Genomic DNA, 14,062 nt, shown 5'->3' with positions numbered 1-14,062 from the left:
TTCCAAAGCACAGTTTTGATTGTGTCAGTCCTCTGTTGGGTGCCTTCAGACATTCCTAATTGTCAGTTGCATTAAAATGCCAACTTAATAACCTGGCATTCATTATTCTTCCAGCATGACTTCAAACTGCTTTCAGCCTTAATTCCTAATGTATGTGATTCTCTGTGTTGGTGTAAATGTGTAATGGTAAAGATGTTTGGGAGGGTGTGGGTAAAGCCATTACTGAACGGTTTGTTTATTTATTTTAGTTTCCCTTCTGGTTTCAAGGGCACTGTCAAGGGTGAGCTACTGATGAACCATTATGAGCACAGTACTTTTTGAAGCAGTCTATAATAGTGTGAACAGATATTCAGATGGAGCTGAAGAGGTAGTAATGGGTGAGGTGAAGTTGGATGAGGTAGGGAGAGAGTGGTGGGTTACCTTCTGCTGGACATTCTGGTAATGTGTGGCATCAAACTTTTTCTAGAACTTGTTTCTTTTTTTTTTTCTCAAACCTTTTCCCTCTCATGACTTCCCTCTTTCTGTTCAAGGTATTGCAGTTCTTACAGCTTATCATGCATCTAGGGAAAGCTGAAACCCAGAGAAATTTATGAACTGAAATATGCTAGTTATTTTATAAATAACAAATATGTTGCATGGAATTAGAATTTTAGCACTGAAAGTAATCATGTAATTCAGTGCTTAGGTTTTTTAGGGGGTGGGCTCAGAATCCTTTAAAATAGTGAAGAGAGCACATGGTAAATCTACATTTGATCATTTATTCAGTAGCTGGGGATATAACATTACATGTGTTTCCAGAACATGAAGAAAAGGAAAGAAACTCTGACTTGGATTAGTGTAGAACATTTTAAAAGAGGAGAAAATGCTCGTTTAGATTATCACATAGATCCAAAATAGTTTCAGTCTTTTTCTTCTGCCTGTAAAACAAAGATACATCTTAATATGGCAAGTGCCTAGACTTTTTTCTATGGTTGTTTCCTTAGATGTTAAGATTAAATTAGATGTGGAGAAATAATCCTAGTGGGCTTTACATTGGAACTTTTATTCTGTGTGGAGTCTCCCCAAATGGGAAAATTTTTCTTTTCTCTTACATAGAAATACATACTTATCTTTTATAAAATGAGCAAATTAAGGAAAATAATTCAACTCACCCAACAAGCTCTAGTGACAATCACAGTTAACATTTTGGGGTATACTGTTCTGGATTTTTTCTTTACACATACACACACACACACACACACACACATGCTTTTTTTACTATTTAGTTTTTAAGGTTTTTTTAAAACAAAAACTGAGATTATGTTACATATGCTATTTTATAATGTTTTTCTTGAAATTTTAAATATATAGAAAAGTACAAAAAATCCATTTCCCACTATGTAGAATTAACACACTGTTAATGTCTCTGCATATTTCCTTCCAATTTTATTGAAGAAAAATTTCTCTATTGAAAATAAATGATTCAGTTTCATTATAAAAATTCAAACTGTCCAAAATTACAAAGATGAAAGTAAAGAAATCACTTCAAATTTTTCCAGATGGAAATAATCATCTTTAACATTAGGTAAAATATTATTCCAGACATCTTTGTGCGTGTGCATGCAACTCACGTAGAATAATAAGTAGATAGGTAGGCTGATAGAGAGATGCTTATTAAAAGTGCAATTATATTAGGTAGTTTCTTTTAAGAAAGGTATTTAATTTTACTTGAATTTATTTGAAGGAATTGTTAAGCTTCAAGTGAATCTTTCTTTACCATATGAGATAATATCTTCTAAAAGATTGCCTCAAGGATTAACAAGATGAAAAATATTAAAAAGTTGAAGTTGATGTCTTTTTTTAGACCATATTTGATTATGGCCTTTATCTTGTTGACTCCCTGATTTGAAAGATGAGTACATGATCACTTTTACTTTTCTGTACCTCCCCTTCTAATTTTTGTTAGTTATCTTTTTGTTCAGATATATTCAGTATTCACCATCAGTCCTTTTACCATGGTTTTTCCATTCCTAAGTTACTTCCCCCCCCCGCAAATTACTTTTTTTTAAATCATTTAAATTGTGGAATATAAAATATGTACATAGAAGTGATAACTTTCCAAGTGCAATTAACAAGTAGTTAGCAAATTTCAAAGAATGTTGTGGGTTACAGTTCCACAGTTTCAGTTATTTCCTTACTGTAAAATACAACATATGCAAAAAGGTAACATATCTAATAGTATGATTCAACAAATAGTTATATAGGAAATTTCCAAAAATGTTATGAGTTACAGTACCATAGTTTCACTTAATTCCTTATTGTGAAATATGACATATATACAAAAAGATGATAACCTTCAAATTACAACCTAACAAGTAGCTGTGGAACAAATTTCAAAGTATCCTATGGATTACAGTTCCACCATTTCAGTTCTTTCCTTCTAGCTATTCTAATACCCTAGCAACTAAGAAGAAGAAAATTATATAGAGATTCAGTATTCATAATCCTTTGTTAAATTCCGTCTTGTCTGTTACTACCCCTTCCTCTAGTTTAATCAGTTTCCTGATCTTCAGGGATATCTAGGCAGTGACTACCCTAACTTGTTCATGTTAGAAAAGGGTGTCGACATTATGGGAAAAGGGGACTCATCTGTTTGATGTTCTTGAAAAGGCTATTGCCTCTGGGTTTTGGGACTTAGCTGACATAGGAGTTCTCTTGAGGATTTAAATTTCTGAAGAATAAACTTTTAGTGAGTGAAATTTTTATAGAGTCTCAGATAGGGATACAGGTATTCTTCAGGGTTTTCAGGACTACTGTTGTCTTGGACTTATCATACTATGGCCATTTGGCATGTCCAGCTGAAGCTTGCATAGAAGTAACCTCCAGGACAGGCTCTCAATGCTACCTGAACTCTCCTAACCACTGAAACCTCATTTTGCTGCCTTTCTTCCCCCACCTATGTAAGAAAGGTATTCCCAACCCCTCGATGTCAGGGTCAGGGTCATTGCCGGAATCCATGTCCTATGTCGCCAGGGAGACTCATTCATCTTGCGGGTAGCGGGGGTGAGGAGTGGATCCTGTCCCATGGCAGGGGGACAGTGATGTCCCCCTAAGTTACTTTTGATTGATTTTTGGATTGGCTAGAGTTTACTTTTTTTTTTCATGAAGGTCTCGTGAGTGCTATATTTTTTTTAGTTCATTTATGTTTGAGAATATCTGGCTGCTATGTTTATGTTTGAATAACATCTTGGCTGGGTTTTATGTTCTTCGGTCATATCTTCTTTTCCTTAGAGCTTGGTGTAGACACTGTCCACTTGGCTTCTGGCATTGAATGTTGCTGCAGAGAAATCTGAGGCCAGCCTGATTTTTTGCCACTCCTTATAAGTGATTTGCTTTTTCTGTTTGATTGCCTGGGCATTTCTATCTTTGTCTTCAAAGTTCAGTATTTTTAATTAGGATATTTTTTTGGTGTTGACTGTTTTATATTAAAATTCCCTGGAATTTGATGTGCACTTCTTCTAAAATCAACTTTATTGAGGTATAACTTAACATGCGATAAAGTATCCTGTTTTAAGTGTATAGTTCAATTAGTTTTGACAGATTTATGTACATGTGTAGTGACCTCCCCAAACAAGATGATGAACATTTATTTTGTGCTCTTTTGTTTGCAGATTCAATTTTTCATTTCAGGGAAATTCTCTTATATCTTTGAATATAGCTTATGTCCCATTTCTTGGTTTATCTACTTCAGGGATACAAGTTATTATTATGCTGTATTGTCTCTGTCTTCCATATTTTTTTAGCTTCCTTCTAGTTACTTTATCTTTTTTAGCTGCATTTACTGATAATCTCTGTGTCAGGAGTTTAATTTTCAGCTTTATTAGTGAGATTTCTCAAGAATTTTTGATTCACCTAAATGGCTTCTGGGATGGGGCACCTTTGAGCTGAATTGTGTTGTATTTCTTTGTTCTGCCCCAGAATCATTTTCGTGGTTCCTTCTTTGACAGTTTTTGAAGTTTAATGCATTTAGTTATGTTTCTTTTACATGTGCATATACGTACCAGGTGGATTTTTGTTTTGGGCTGTTGTGGGTGGGAGAGAATGTGGGACAAGAGATTTTATGAGGCAGTTTCAACCAGCCTTAATGTATTAATATACTATGTACATTTCTATTAGGAACTTTATTTCATTAAGAGTACCTAATGGTCTCACCTCAATATCCTTAGCTTTTGGTGGACTTTGAAACATCTTTCTGCCTCTTTGTCAGTTTTCTCCCTCTCTGTTAATTACTGATCAGCTATTGGAACAGGTGGGAGAAGGTATGCCAGAATCTCTAATAGTTAGGAAAAATCAGGGAGTGGAGGTGAACAGAAGAATTGCTGTATCTTAATGAAAATACTCAATTTTCTCTTTCCTTCCTGGGAAGCGATAGCTTGCGTTAGGACTATAGGTATTTAGCTTCTTTTCAGTGCTTTATAAACAAATATAAATCGGGCATATATTCTTAACTGTGGAGTATAGTGTTAAAGTATGTGGGTGAAATGTAAAATGTGAAACGTGAGCTTGTCAAAATAGAAGTTTAGGACTTTATTTGATTATGGTAAATGAAATGCAAATTTTGGTTGAATCAAAAGTTAAAACAAATTAGGGACCTTTAGAAATGAGTTGTATTCAGAAAGGATAGTTCTAATTTATGTGAAATTTTATGGTAAAGAGGATTTTTAAAGGTACAAGGATTTTTTTTTTCATCAATTCATTCAGCAACTATTTATTGAGCACTTACTATGAGCCAGACATTGTTCTGAGGTACTGGGACTATGCAATGAATAAAAAAAGGTCTTTGTCCTCATGAAACTACATTCTAGTAGAGTAAATAGGTAATAAATCAATGTATAAACATATAATTTGACCTATAAAGTAATACATTACTCATTTGAACCAAGTCTAAGAAATATTTAAAAAAACAATTTTTAACAAATTTTTCTTTAGATTCTTCAACTCTGAAAGAAATAAGTCTTTTTGGAATTATTTTTGGATTTATATCAAAACTTCTCTATAGATACCTTTCTATAAGCTACTTTTCTAGCACTTTTTTTTACTTGTGAAGTTAATTTAGGAATATTGTGGAGGAATATAAACATTACTGAACTTGGTATAAATTTGCCTATCTGTATGTAAATCTTGAGCAAGCCACTTACCCCCTCAGAGCTTTAGTTTTGTTGTCTGTAAAATTAGAGGGAGGGCCTAGTTCCATGATTTTAAAACTGCTCATCTGTCCCACTCCTTTTCTTCCTCACCTGTGTTCCTGTTTCAATCAAAATAGTTCAACTTTGTTTTTTATATTGGGATACAAAGATCTTTGTATGACTTTATTTGTAAAAAGGTTTTTACTTCATCTTTAAGATTTTCTTGGCTTCAGGTAAGAAAGCAACTTAGGGTTGGTCAAGTAGAAAAAGTGAATTTTCTAAATGAATGCTGGCATATCATGAAATCAAATGGCAGTCAGTCATTTAAAAAGATAAGTTTCTTTATAAAGTGTATGTATGTACCATTGTAGTAAATATATAATTTACAATAGTAAACATACAAAACAGAAAGTTTAAAGGAAGATTATGAAAAATATAAACACAGTCCAGTGGGTTGGCTTATACCTTCTCTTGAATGATTACCCCTGACTCTGAGATCATTGATAGAGATGAACCACCCAACTTTTCACAGTCCAGTGGGTTGGCTTATACCTTCCCTGGAGTGATTACCCCTGACTCTGAGATCTTTTCACAATCCAATGGGTTGGCTTATACCTCCTCTGGAATGATTACCGCTGACTCTGAGATCACTGATATAGGTGATCCACCCAGCTCCCTTGCTTTGCAGTTCCTTGACCTTTTTAAGCTCAAGTGATCTTTATTTCATCTCACTTCAGCCATCAATTCAAATGCTTATATCTTGGAACTTGCCATCAACTTTATTTTTAAAATCTTGGTTTTAAACAGGTACTCAGATGATCACTGCCTGTTTCTGCCAATTTACTCACTCTACTGTTTCTAATTCAACAGTTTTCAGAATGCATTAAGATCTGTCCTTTACCAGCCTTCACTTATCCCCTTCCCTCATGCTGTAACCATTTCCTTGCGAACATTCTTAACTCTCTTATCCTGTTCTCTGTTTAAACTGGCAGTGCAAGTCAGGCCAAATCTACGGTTCTACTCGTTTCACTTAAGGCATCTTAAGGCCTGGGACACTTCCAGGAACCTAGAAATACTCTCTTGCCAATGCTCATGGCTTTCAATCTTCCCTCTTTTCTGACTAGCTTCTCTTCTCTATGTATATTAATCACTTCCCTATGGTTCACAAGTTTAGTTTTCCTCTTTTTAAGAGACAAGTCTAGGCAAATTGACTGTCTCCTGGACCATATTCCAAAGTCACAGGAGTATATGATTGGGCCAGCCTGGGGGATATGTTCATCCCTTGTGTCACAAACTATGGCTAGAGGAGAATGCTACCATAGTCCAAGCCATACTGCTAGGGTCCACCCCTTAGAATGTGTGGATAATGGAAATGGGTGTGGCATTACTTCTTTGGAAACATGGCCATGAGTTGTGCAGACAACCCCAAAAGTAAAAGCTGCTGAGCTAATCAGTCTTTAAGGCAGAACGAAGTCTTTAATCTGGAGTTTATGAATGGGTTTTAGAGGGTCTCTGAATATCGTAAAATTGGATAAAAAATGTTTTTGGTGTGTAAATATGTGACTTTTAATGAAGAGGAGAGCCACAGTTTTTTTCATATCCCCAAAGGTGTCTAAAACCTAGATAAAGGACTCTGTTGTAGGGTTTCTTTCAGCAGTAATAATCTATGATTCCGTGGGTTTATAAATCTTAACAGTAGAAGGTGAGGAAAAAATAGTTTTTGCTATTTTGAATTCATGATTATTAAAGAGGTGAAGAAAACACCGCTTAATGAAAAGAAATGAGTTTTTCAAAACTTGAGTTGGACAAATGCATGTTATACATTAGTATTTTCTTCTTACATATATTTTAGATCAACAGAGGAGAATATTTTTGCCACCTCCACCTGGAATTAGGAAATGTGTCATATCCACCAATATTTCTGCAACATCTTTGACAATAGATGGAATCAGGTATAACTTTTGAAATTTCTCTTTAAACCAAGGAAGCCGCTTAAGTAATCATAAAACATAATATTGAGTTTGCATCTGTATGTCCTCCACTAATCCCCTTCTCACTTACTTTTTAAGGTTCTAATCTTATAATTATTTATTATTTTCAAAGTTATTGATTGCTGTGAATAAAAAATAGGGTGGAGGTGAAAACTCTATTCCTGTTCACACTTTTAAATTACATGGCAATTTGATGCTTTCTTTTCCCAAATTTAAGATTACGTGTAATACTTCATGGGTTTCACTAAGTAGGAAGCCAAATCTGTTTTTCCGTATTTTCAATACCAGCATGTGTCTAAAATGATCCCACATTCCATTCTTACCTTATAACCCCACTTGGTAGAGTAAACTGTATTCATCCAGGTGGTTATCCGAAGGTATTGTCTCTCACTTTTCACCTTTTTATGAGGGTGAACTGTCATGCACATCTCTTATCTTTTGAATATGATCAATGATGCCATCACATTTTTTATTGCAATTCTAGAGAAATAATTTTATGTATTTAAGTCTGAAGTAATAGCTAAGGTGAAGAAGTTCTTTTAGTCTGTTGAACCACTTCCCTTTTGGATATTTCTGTTTTACCCAATATATTTTATGTCCCTAGCTAAGTCTGTCTCTGCTTCAGGAAGGCTAGAACTGAATCCCAAACAATCTATATATTTTTTTCAAAGTAAAATGATCACCTAGATCAGAGAGGAATTTTAATTTCCTCAACTTTTCTCCTTTACTTTAAAAATAATGGTTTTACCAAGGACTCAGGGGAGCAGCTTTCTTGAGTAAATTGACTTGCAATTTTATGTTTCTACAAAGTATAATTCATTAAATAGGCTGTTTCAGAATGTTCCCTTAGTGAATGATAGATTTATCACTGTTCTTAACTTAGTTCTCTCCCTTTCTTGCCCTCTATTTAATTGCCTTAAAGTGGTATGTTAAAGCTGGCTGAAATTAGATTCTGAACCTATTTTAATTGTCTAGAGTTTTGTAATTAACATACAAGGCTTTGTGTAGTTACTAATTTGGTAGAAAAGGGAAACCTGAAGTGGTTGAAAAATAATGTCTTCCCTTATTTCCTAGAAACTTAACTTGTTTTCATTCTCTTTAGATATGTGGTAGATGGTGGCTTTGTGAAGCAGTTAAATCATAACCCGAGATTAGGATTGGACATTTTAGAGGTGGTTCCAATTTCAAAGTAAGTCTCTTTGTCAAGGCTTTTTGTTCAAGGAACTGTTAACTAGAGAGTTCCTAGTTGGTTGGGGATAGAAAGTAAATTACTTTGGAAACCCACAGAACATTTTGGGGACTTTTTCTTTCTCTAAAGGAGTGAAGCGTTACAACGAAGTGGCCGAGCTGGGAGGACTTCCTCAGGAAAGTGCTTCCGGATCTATAGTAAGGATTTTTGGAACCAGTGTATGCCTGACCATGTGATCCCTGAGATTAAGAGAACTAGTTTGACATCTGTAGTTCTGACCTTAAAGTGCCTTGCCATACACGATGTTATAAGGTATGTAGACAACTTGAAAAAAGGAAAAATTTGTGAGGGTGGAGCCAGGTTATTCTTTAAAAATTCTTTTGAAGTATATGACTCGTATATCCCTGCAGAGTTGAGGCTAACCTATTTCAGGCTAAACCAAAATAAAAGGCGTCCTTGCATTGTTTTACTGGTATTTGATCCCTTGCTGATATTTTAAACTTGGCTTAATAGAGTGCTTTGTGCTGATATTTATTTGGATCATTTAGTGACCACTGTTTATCTGTAATGAAAGGTGTATAATAAGAACTTCAAGTCAGAAGTGTTTTTTGTAGCATTTTTTGTATGGCCAGCGTTGTACTACACACTGTCAGAGACAGAGTAATAACTCTGTAGTAGTTTTTTGCTTTTACCAAGCTTAAATTATATTGAGGAAACAAAATTCATGTAAATGAAGCAGACTAGAACAGCTGTTAAATTAGTCAAATGTTAAAATATATGATAAATATCATCTGCCTGAAGTATTGTTGTAGGGGCTTGAAATTTCATATCTCAGACAGTTTAGGAAGTAATGAAGGCAATTGCTGTCTTGGTCTTAATTTTGGCCTTAATTGGCTGGGATTTGGCATTAATTGGCTGAGAATGTGCAAGTGACAGGAACCTTAGGAGAAGGTGGTCATATATTCTTTGAATTCATAATATGAGGGGAAGTAATTACTAGGTATACCCAAATATGTATTTTATACTCTAGGAAGACCAATTTCAAAATGTTCATAAGACTAGAGATTTTCTAAATGAGAATATAGATCCAAGAAAGAGGAAAGCATGTAGTAAGTAAATTTCTAACTAATAATAAATGATACCAAGAAGAAAGGAAGAGCCATTTAAAGAAACCAAAATGGCCCAACAGGAAGCTTTCAGGTTAATTCAGATGTAAAAATATTGACAAAGGATAGCAGAGTAGTATATAACCAAGCATGAATATATATTAAAAAATAGGAACAATTCTTAATATCATCTGCACTGGTTATTTTTCTATCTTAAGTCTTAAGATTTAAAAGTATTAAATGTCACCAAAGTGTTAGTGACAGAAAAATGATTCCCTCTCCTTTTAAGTACTGTGTAGAATAAGGAGAGGTAAACCCAGTATTTGAGAGAGATGATATAATAATCATAGATAACAAAAAAAAAATGGAGCTTCTTGATTATTATTTTGCCCCCCCTTTCCATCAAGAAGAATGATTTTGAAACTGGAAACAGTAAGTTTGGATAGGAAGAAATTGATGACTGAAGTAGATTAAGAGATAATGAGAGAAAACCAAAGTACCATAAATGAGTTTGTCCTGAGGTTTTAGACATTATTTCCCTGGTACTAAAGGAACTTGTCCCTGTGGGTCATCTTTGAAAAATTATACACAGAAGGTTACCAATAAATTATAAGGAAGGCAAATATCTTTCTCCAACTGGAAAACAAGAACAAATATTGGGAACAACAGCCCTATAAGCTTGACATTGATTCCTAGCAAATTCTAGCATGATTTATTTTTATTATTATTTTTTTTAATCTTCATTTTATTGAGATATATTCACATACCACGCAGTCATACAAAACAAATCGTACTTTCGATTGTTTACAGTACCATTACATACTTGTACATTCATCACCCAAATCAATCCCTGACACCTTCATTAGCACACACACAAAAATAACAAGAATAATAATTAGAGTGAAAAAGAGCAATTGAAGTAAAAAAGAACACTGGGTACCTTTGTCTGTTTGTTTCCTTCCCCTATTTTTCTACTCATCCATCCCTAAACTAGACAAAGTGGAGTGTGGTCCTTATGGCTTTCCCAATCCCATTGTCACCCCTCATAAGCTACATTTTTATACAACTGTCTTCAAGATTCATGGGTTCTGGGTTGTAGTTGATAGTTTCAGGTATCCACCACCAGCTACCCCAATTCTTTAGAACCTAAAAAGGGTTGTCTAAAGTGTGCATAAGAGTGCCCACCAGAGTGACCTCTCGGCTCCTTTTGGAATCTCTCTGCCACTGAAGCTTATTTCATTTCCTTTCACATCCCCCTTTTGGTCAAGAAGATGTTCTCCGTCCCACGATGCCAGGTCTACATTCCTCCCTGGGGGTCATATTCCACGTTGCCAGGGAGATTCACTCCCCTGGGTGTCTGATCCCACGTAGTGGGGAGGGCAGTGATTTCACCTTTCAAGTTGGCTTAGCCAGAGAGAGAGGGCCACATCTGAGCAGCAAAGAGGCATTCGGGAGGAGGCCCTTAGGCACAACCATAGGGAGGCCTAGCCTCTCCTTTGCAGCAACCGTCTTCCCAAGGGTAAAACCTGTGGTAGAGGGCTCAACCCATCAAACCACCAGTCCCCTATGTCTGTGGTCATAGCATGATTTATTAAAAAATTGTTTCAGAGAATGTAGTAATGATTTATAATAATCAGCAGGAATCAAAATGGTTCACAAAGAATACTTCATTACAAACCTTTTCTTTTTCAATTTGAGGACAGGACCTTGACATAATGGGTGCTCCATAAGAATTTATTGAATAATAACCTATTGTCTGTTGTTTTCAACACAGTATTTAACAAGGTTGCATTTCATATCTTTGTAAATAAGGAGGTGATCTGTAGATGACAATAGTGCTGCATAGAGGATAACTGCCAAATGACCAAATCCATAAAATATCAATTAATTGCTTTGTGTTAGCCTAGATGGAGGTTTTACTGGTAGTGTGCTGAACTTAGCTCTTTCTTGAGCTATAAATGAAAACTTAGCATTTTAAATAAAGATACTAAATAAAGATATTGAAGCCGTGATTATCAAATTCCTTGGGAAGGATAGCTCATCTGGTAGATGTTTAAAACCAAAATTTAGAATGATCTCAACAGGTCAGAACCTTGGGCTAAAATCAACAAGGTTAAAGTCCGAAAAGATACATCTTATAGCTTGTGTTTTGGTTGTACAAGAAGGAAATTCAAGTGGTAAAGATCTGAAACTATATGATCACCACATAAACTTAGTATGAGCTTGCAGTTATGATTCTGTTTTAAAGAAAAACACAACTAAAAAATCCCACTGTCATAGACTTGAGTTAAATTAATGGGCTGCAATGTCCAGATGATAGGGAATTAACAGCATTCCTGTTCTGTGTTGGCCATTCTCCATTTGGAGTTTGGTTTTGGATATCATCACACTTTACAGAAGTGTGACAAACTAGAGTGTTTCTACAAGAGGATAATTAGGTATGGTGGGTCTCTGTAGGAACCAAATAATTTAAGGAATACTTGACAGAATTGGTAACTGATAATTGGTAGAATCAAAGAAGAAAAATAATAGTACTTTTTACAATCTGAAAATACTTTATATAGAAGAAAAATTTCACTAATTTGGTATTGCTATAGAACATGGGTCAGCAAACTATGGCCTGGGCCTGCTGCCTGTTTTTGTGAGTAAAATTTTATTTGAACATAGCCATGGCCATTCATTTACATATTGCCTGTGGTTACAGCAGAGTTGATTAATTGCGACAGAGACCATAGGGCCTGCAAAGCCTGACATATTTACTGTCTAGCCCTTTACAGAAAAAGTTTGCCAACCTTTACTATGGATGATACCAGTTCCTGTTTGTACAAGTTGTCGCAAAGCTGACTGAGGAACAGACTGAGAGATTTTTATTTGTTTTTAAATAGTTGCATTCTCAATCCTGGAATAGACTCTGCGTAAGGTATTTTACCTTTAGTTTTTCTTGGATCTTTTTCAAAGTGAAAGGTTGGTATAGATGATTTTTTCTTCTTAAGACTTAAGGTGGTGAAATAACCCCATGCAGATGATATTAAGGAATTATTGTTCCCAATTTTTAAAATATGTATTTGCTTGGTTATAGGCTGCTCTGCTATCCTTTGTGAATGTTATTGCTAATGTTTTTGTTACTTTTCTTAGGTTCATTGCAGTTATGTAAGAGAATGTCCTTATTTTCAGAAGCTGCATGCTGTAGTATTTTGGGGGTGAAGTGGCATTGTATCTGCAACTTGCTTTCAGATAGTGCAGAAAAAAATATAGAAACACACATGCATACATAAAGCAAACATGACAAAACTAACTGAATATTCTTCCATTAAACAATTTATAATTTTTGGCTATTTTAAATGAATTTTTTTCCACTATTTTATATAAGTGTAGTAAAAAACATTGTGGGCTGCAGAAGAGGGTAGACTTGACGTTGGCTCTGAAGGATAGGGTAGGATTAGGGTAAGTAGAGAGGATTGTTGAGCTTATTCCAGCTAAAAAGCAGGAACAAAAACGTGCTTCTTGAATTAAATGGAGTACAATTCAGGAATTAAAAAAAACTAAGTGTTCATCATGATCTTCAATTGTTAAAAAAAAAGAGGACTTGAAAAATAGGAGAAATAAAATAATTTTAAAGAAATTTTCATCAAATCTGTGTCAAACCTTACCAAGTTCAAAGAATGGAGTCTCATTTCATCTCTCATTTAAACACATAGGTTTCCCTATTTGGATCCACCTAATGAGAGACTTATTTTGGAGGCTCTTAAACAACTTTACCAGTGTGATGCTATTGACAGGTAAAAAGACAATAACTAAAACAGATATTGATTATTTTTAAATAAAATTCTAAATACCTTCCTTTGTTAGTAGAAAATAATTTGTTTGAATTAAATGGATTGTTTTACCTGAAATTAATATTTGTCCTTAATTTTTCTTGACCACAATTCTCAATTTAAAAATTGCACTATAAAACCTTATGAACATTTTTGTTTAATTTTGGTATTTTTTAACAAGTAATTTCTGAGTACCATTTCAGTGCCAGTCATTAGGCTAGGTACATAAAGATGATAAGAAAGCCAAAATCCTCATCCTTCTAATTGTGTGATGGAGAAGATGTGATAATTACCTTTCTCTCATTTCTTCAAGGATATCCTCTATGAATCCTATAGCATGTTTGCATCTTTTATTATACTATTTTATTCTGCCACATTGTTTAACTTTTTTGGATGTATTAAGGTCCTTAACTGCAAAGGCTTTATCATCTTTAACCTCCTCTTATCACTGACCACAGTTTTTCATGTTTCTTCCACTGAATTGAATTTCTGGAGGTGATTTTAAGTAATCTGAATTATATGTGATATATTTGGAATGGTGAACATTGCCATTTGAACTCTCTCAAGGTAGAAAGACTTAAGTTTTTCTTTCTATTAAGGAGTGGCCATGTGACCAGATTGGGTTTGTCTATGGTGGAATTTCCTCTCCCTCCACATCTGACATGTGCAGTAATAAAAGCTGCTTCCCTGGATTGTGAAGATCTGCTACTTCCAATAGCAGCAATGTTGTCTGTGGAAAATGTTTTTATTAGACCTGGTAAGAAGTTTATTGATAAGATTTTGCTTTAATTATAGA

The 14,062-nt window shown here is 34.7% G+C and overlaps 1 protein-coding gene across 2 annotated transcripts in view; it reads left to right on the top strand.

The window, feature by feature from the left end:
- Positions 1-14,062, top strand: part of DHX40 (DEAH-box helicase 40) — a 61,335-nt gene that overhangs the window by 6,533 nt on the left and 40,740 nt on the right. For both annotated transcript variants that reach the window (XM_037809346.1, XM_037809345.1), the window contains exons 8-12: positions 7,018-7,117; positions 8,259-8,345; positions 8,475-8,657; positions 13,150-13,230; positions 13,866-14,023. In XM_037809346.1, the coding sequence (XP_037665274.1) occupies positions 7,018-7,117; positions 8,259-8,345; positions 8,475-8,657; positions 13,150-13,230; positions 13,866-14,023 (609 nt within the window). The remainder of the gene's footprint in view (positions 1-7,017; positions 7,118-8,258; positions 8,346-8,474; positions 8,658-13,149; positions 13,231-13,865; positions 14,024-14,062) is intronic.

Source organism: Choloepus didactylus, chromosome 18 (assembly GCF_015220235.1).
Source record: "Choloepus didactylus isolate mChoDid1 chromosome 18, mChoDid1.pri, whole genome shotgun sequence".
Classification (NCBI taxonomy): domain Eukaryota; kingdom Metazoa; phylum Chordata; class Mammalia; order Pilosa; family Megalonychidae; genus Choloepus; species Choloepus didactylus.
This window is presented reverse-complemented; position numbering and strand designations above follow the sequence as displayed.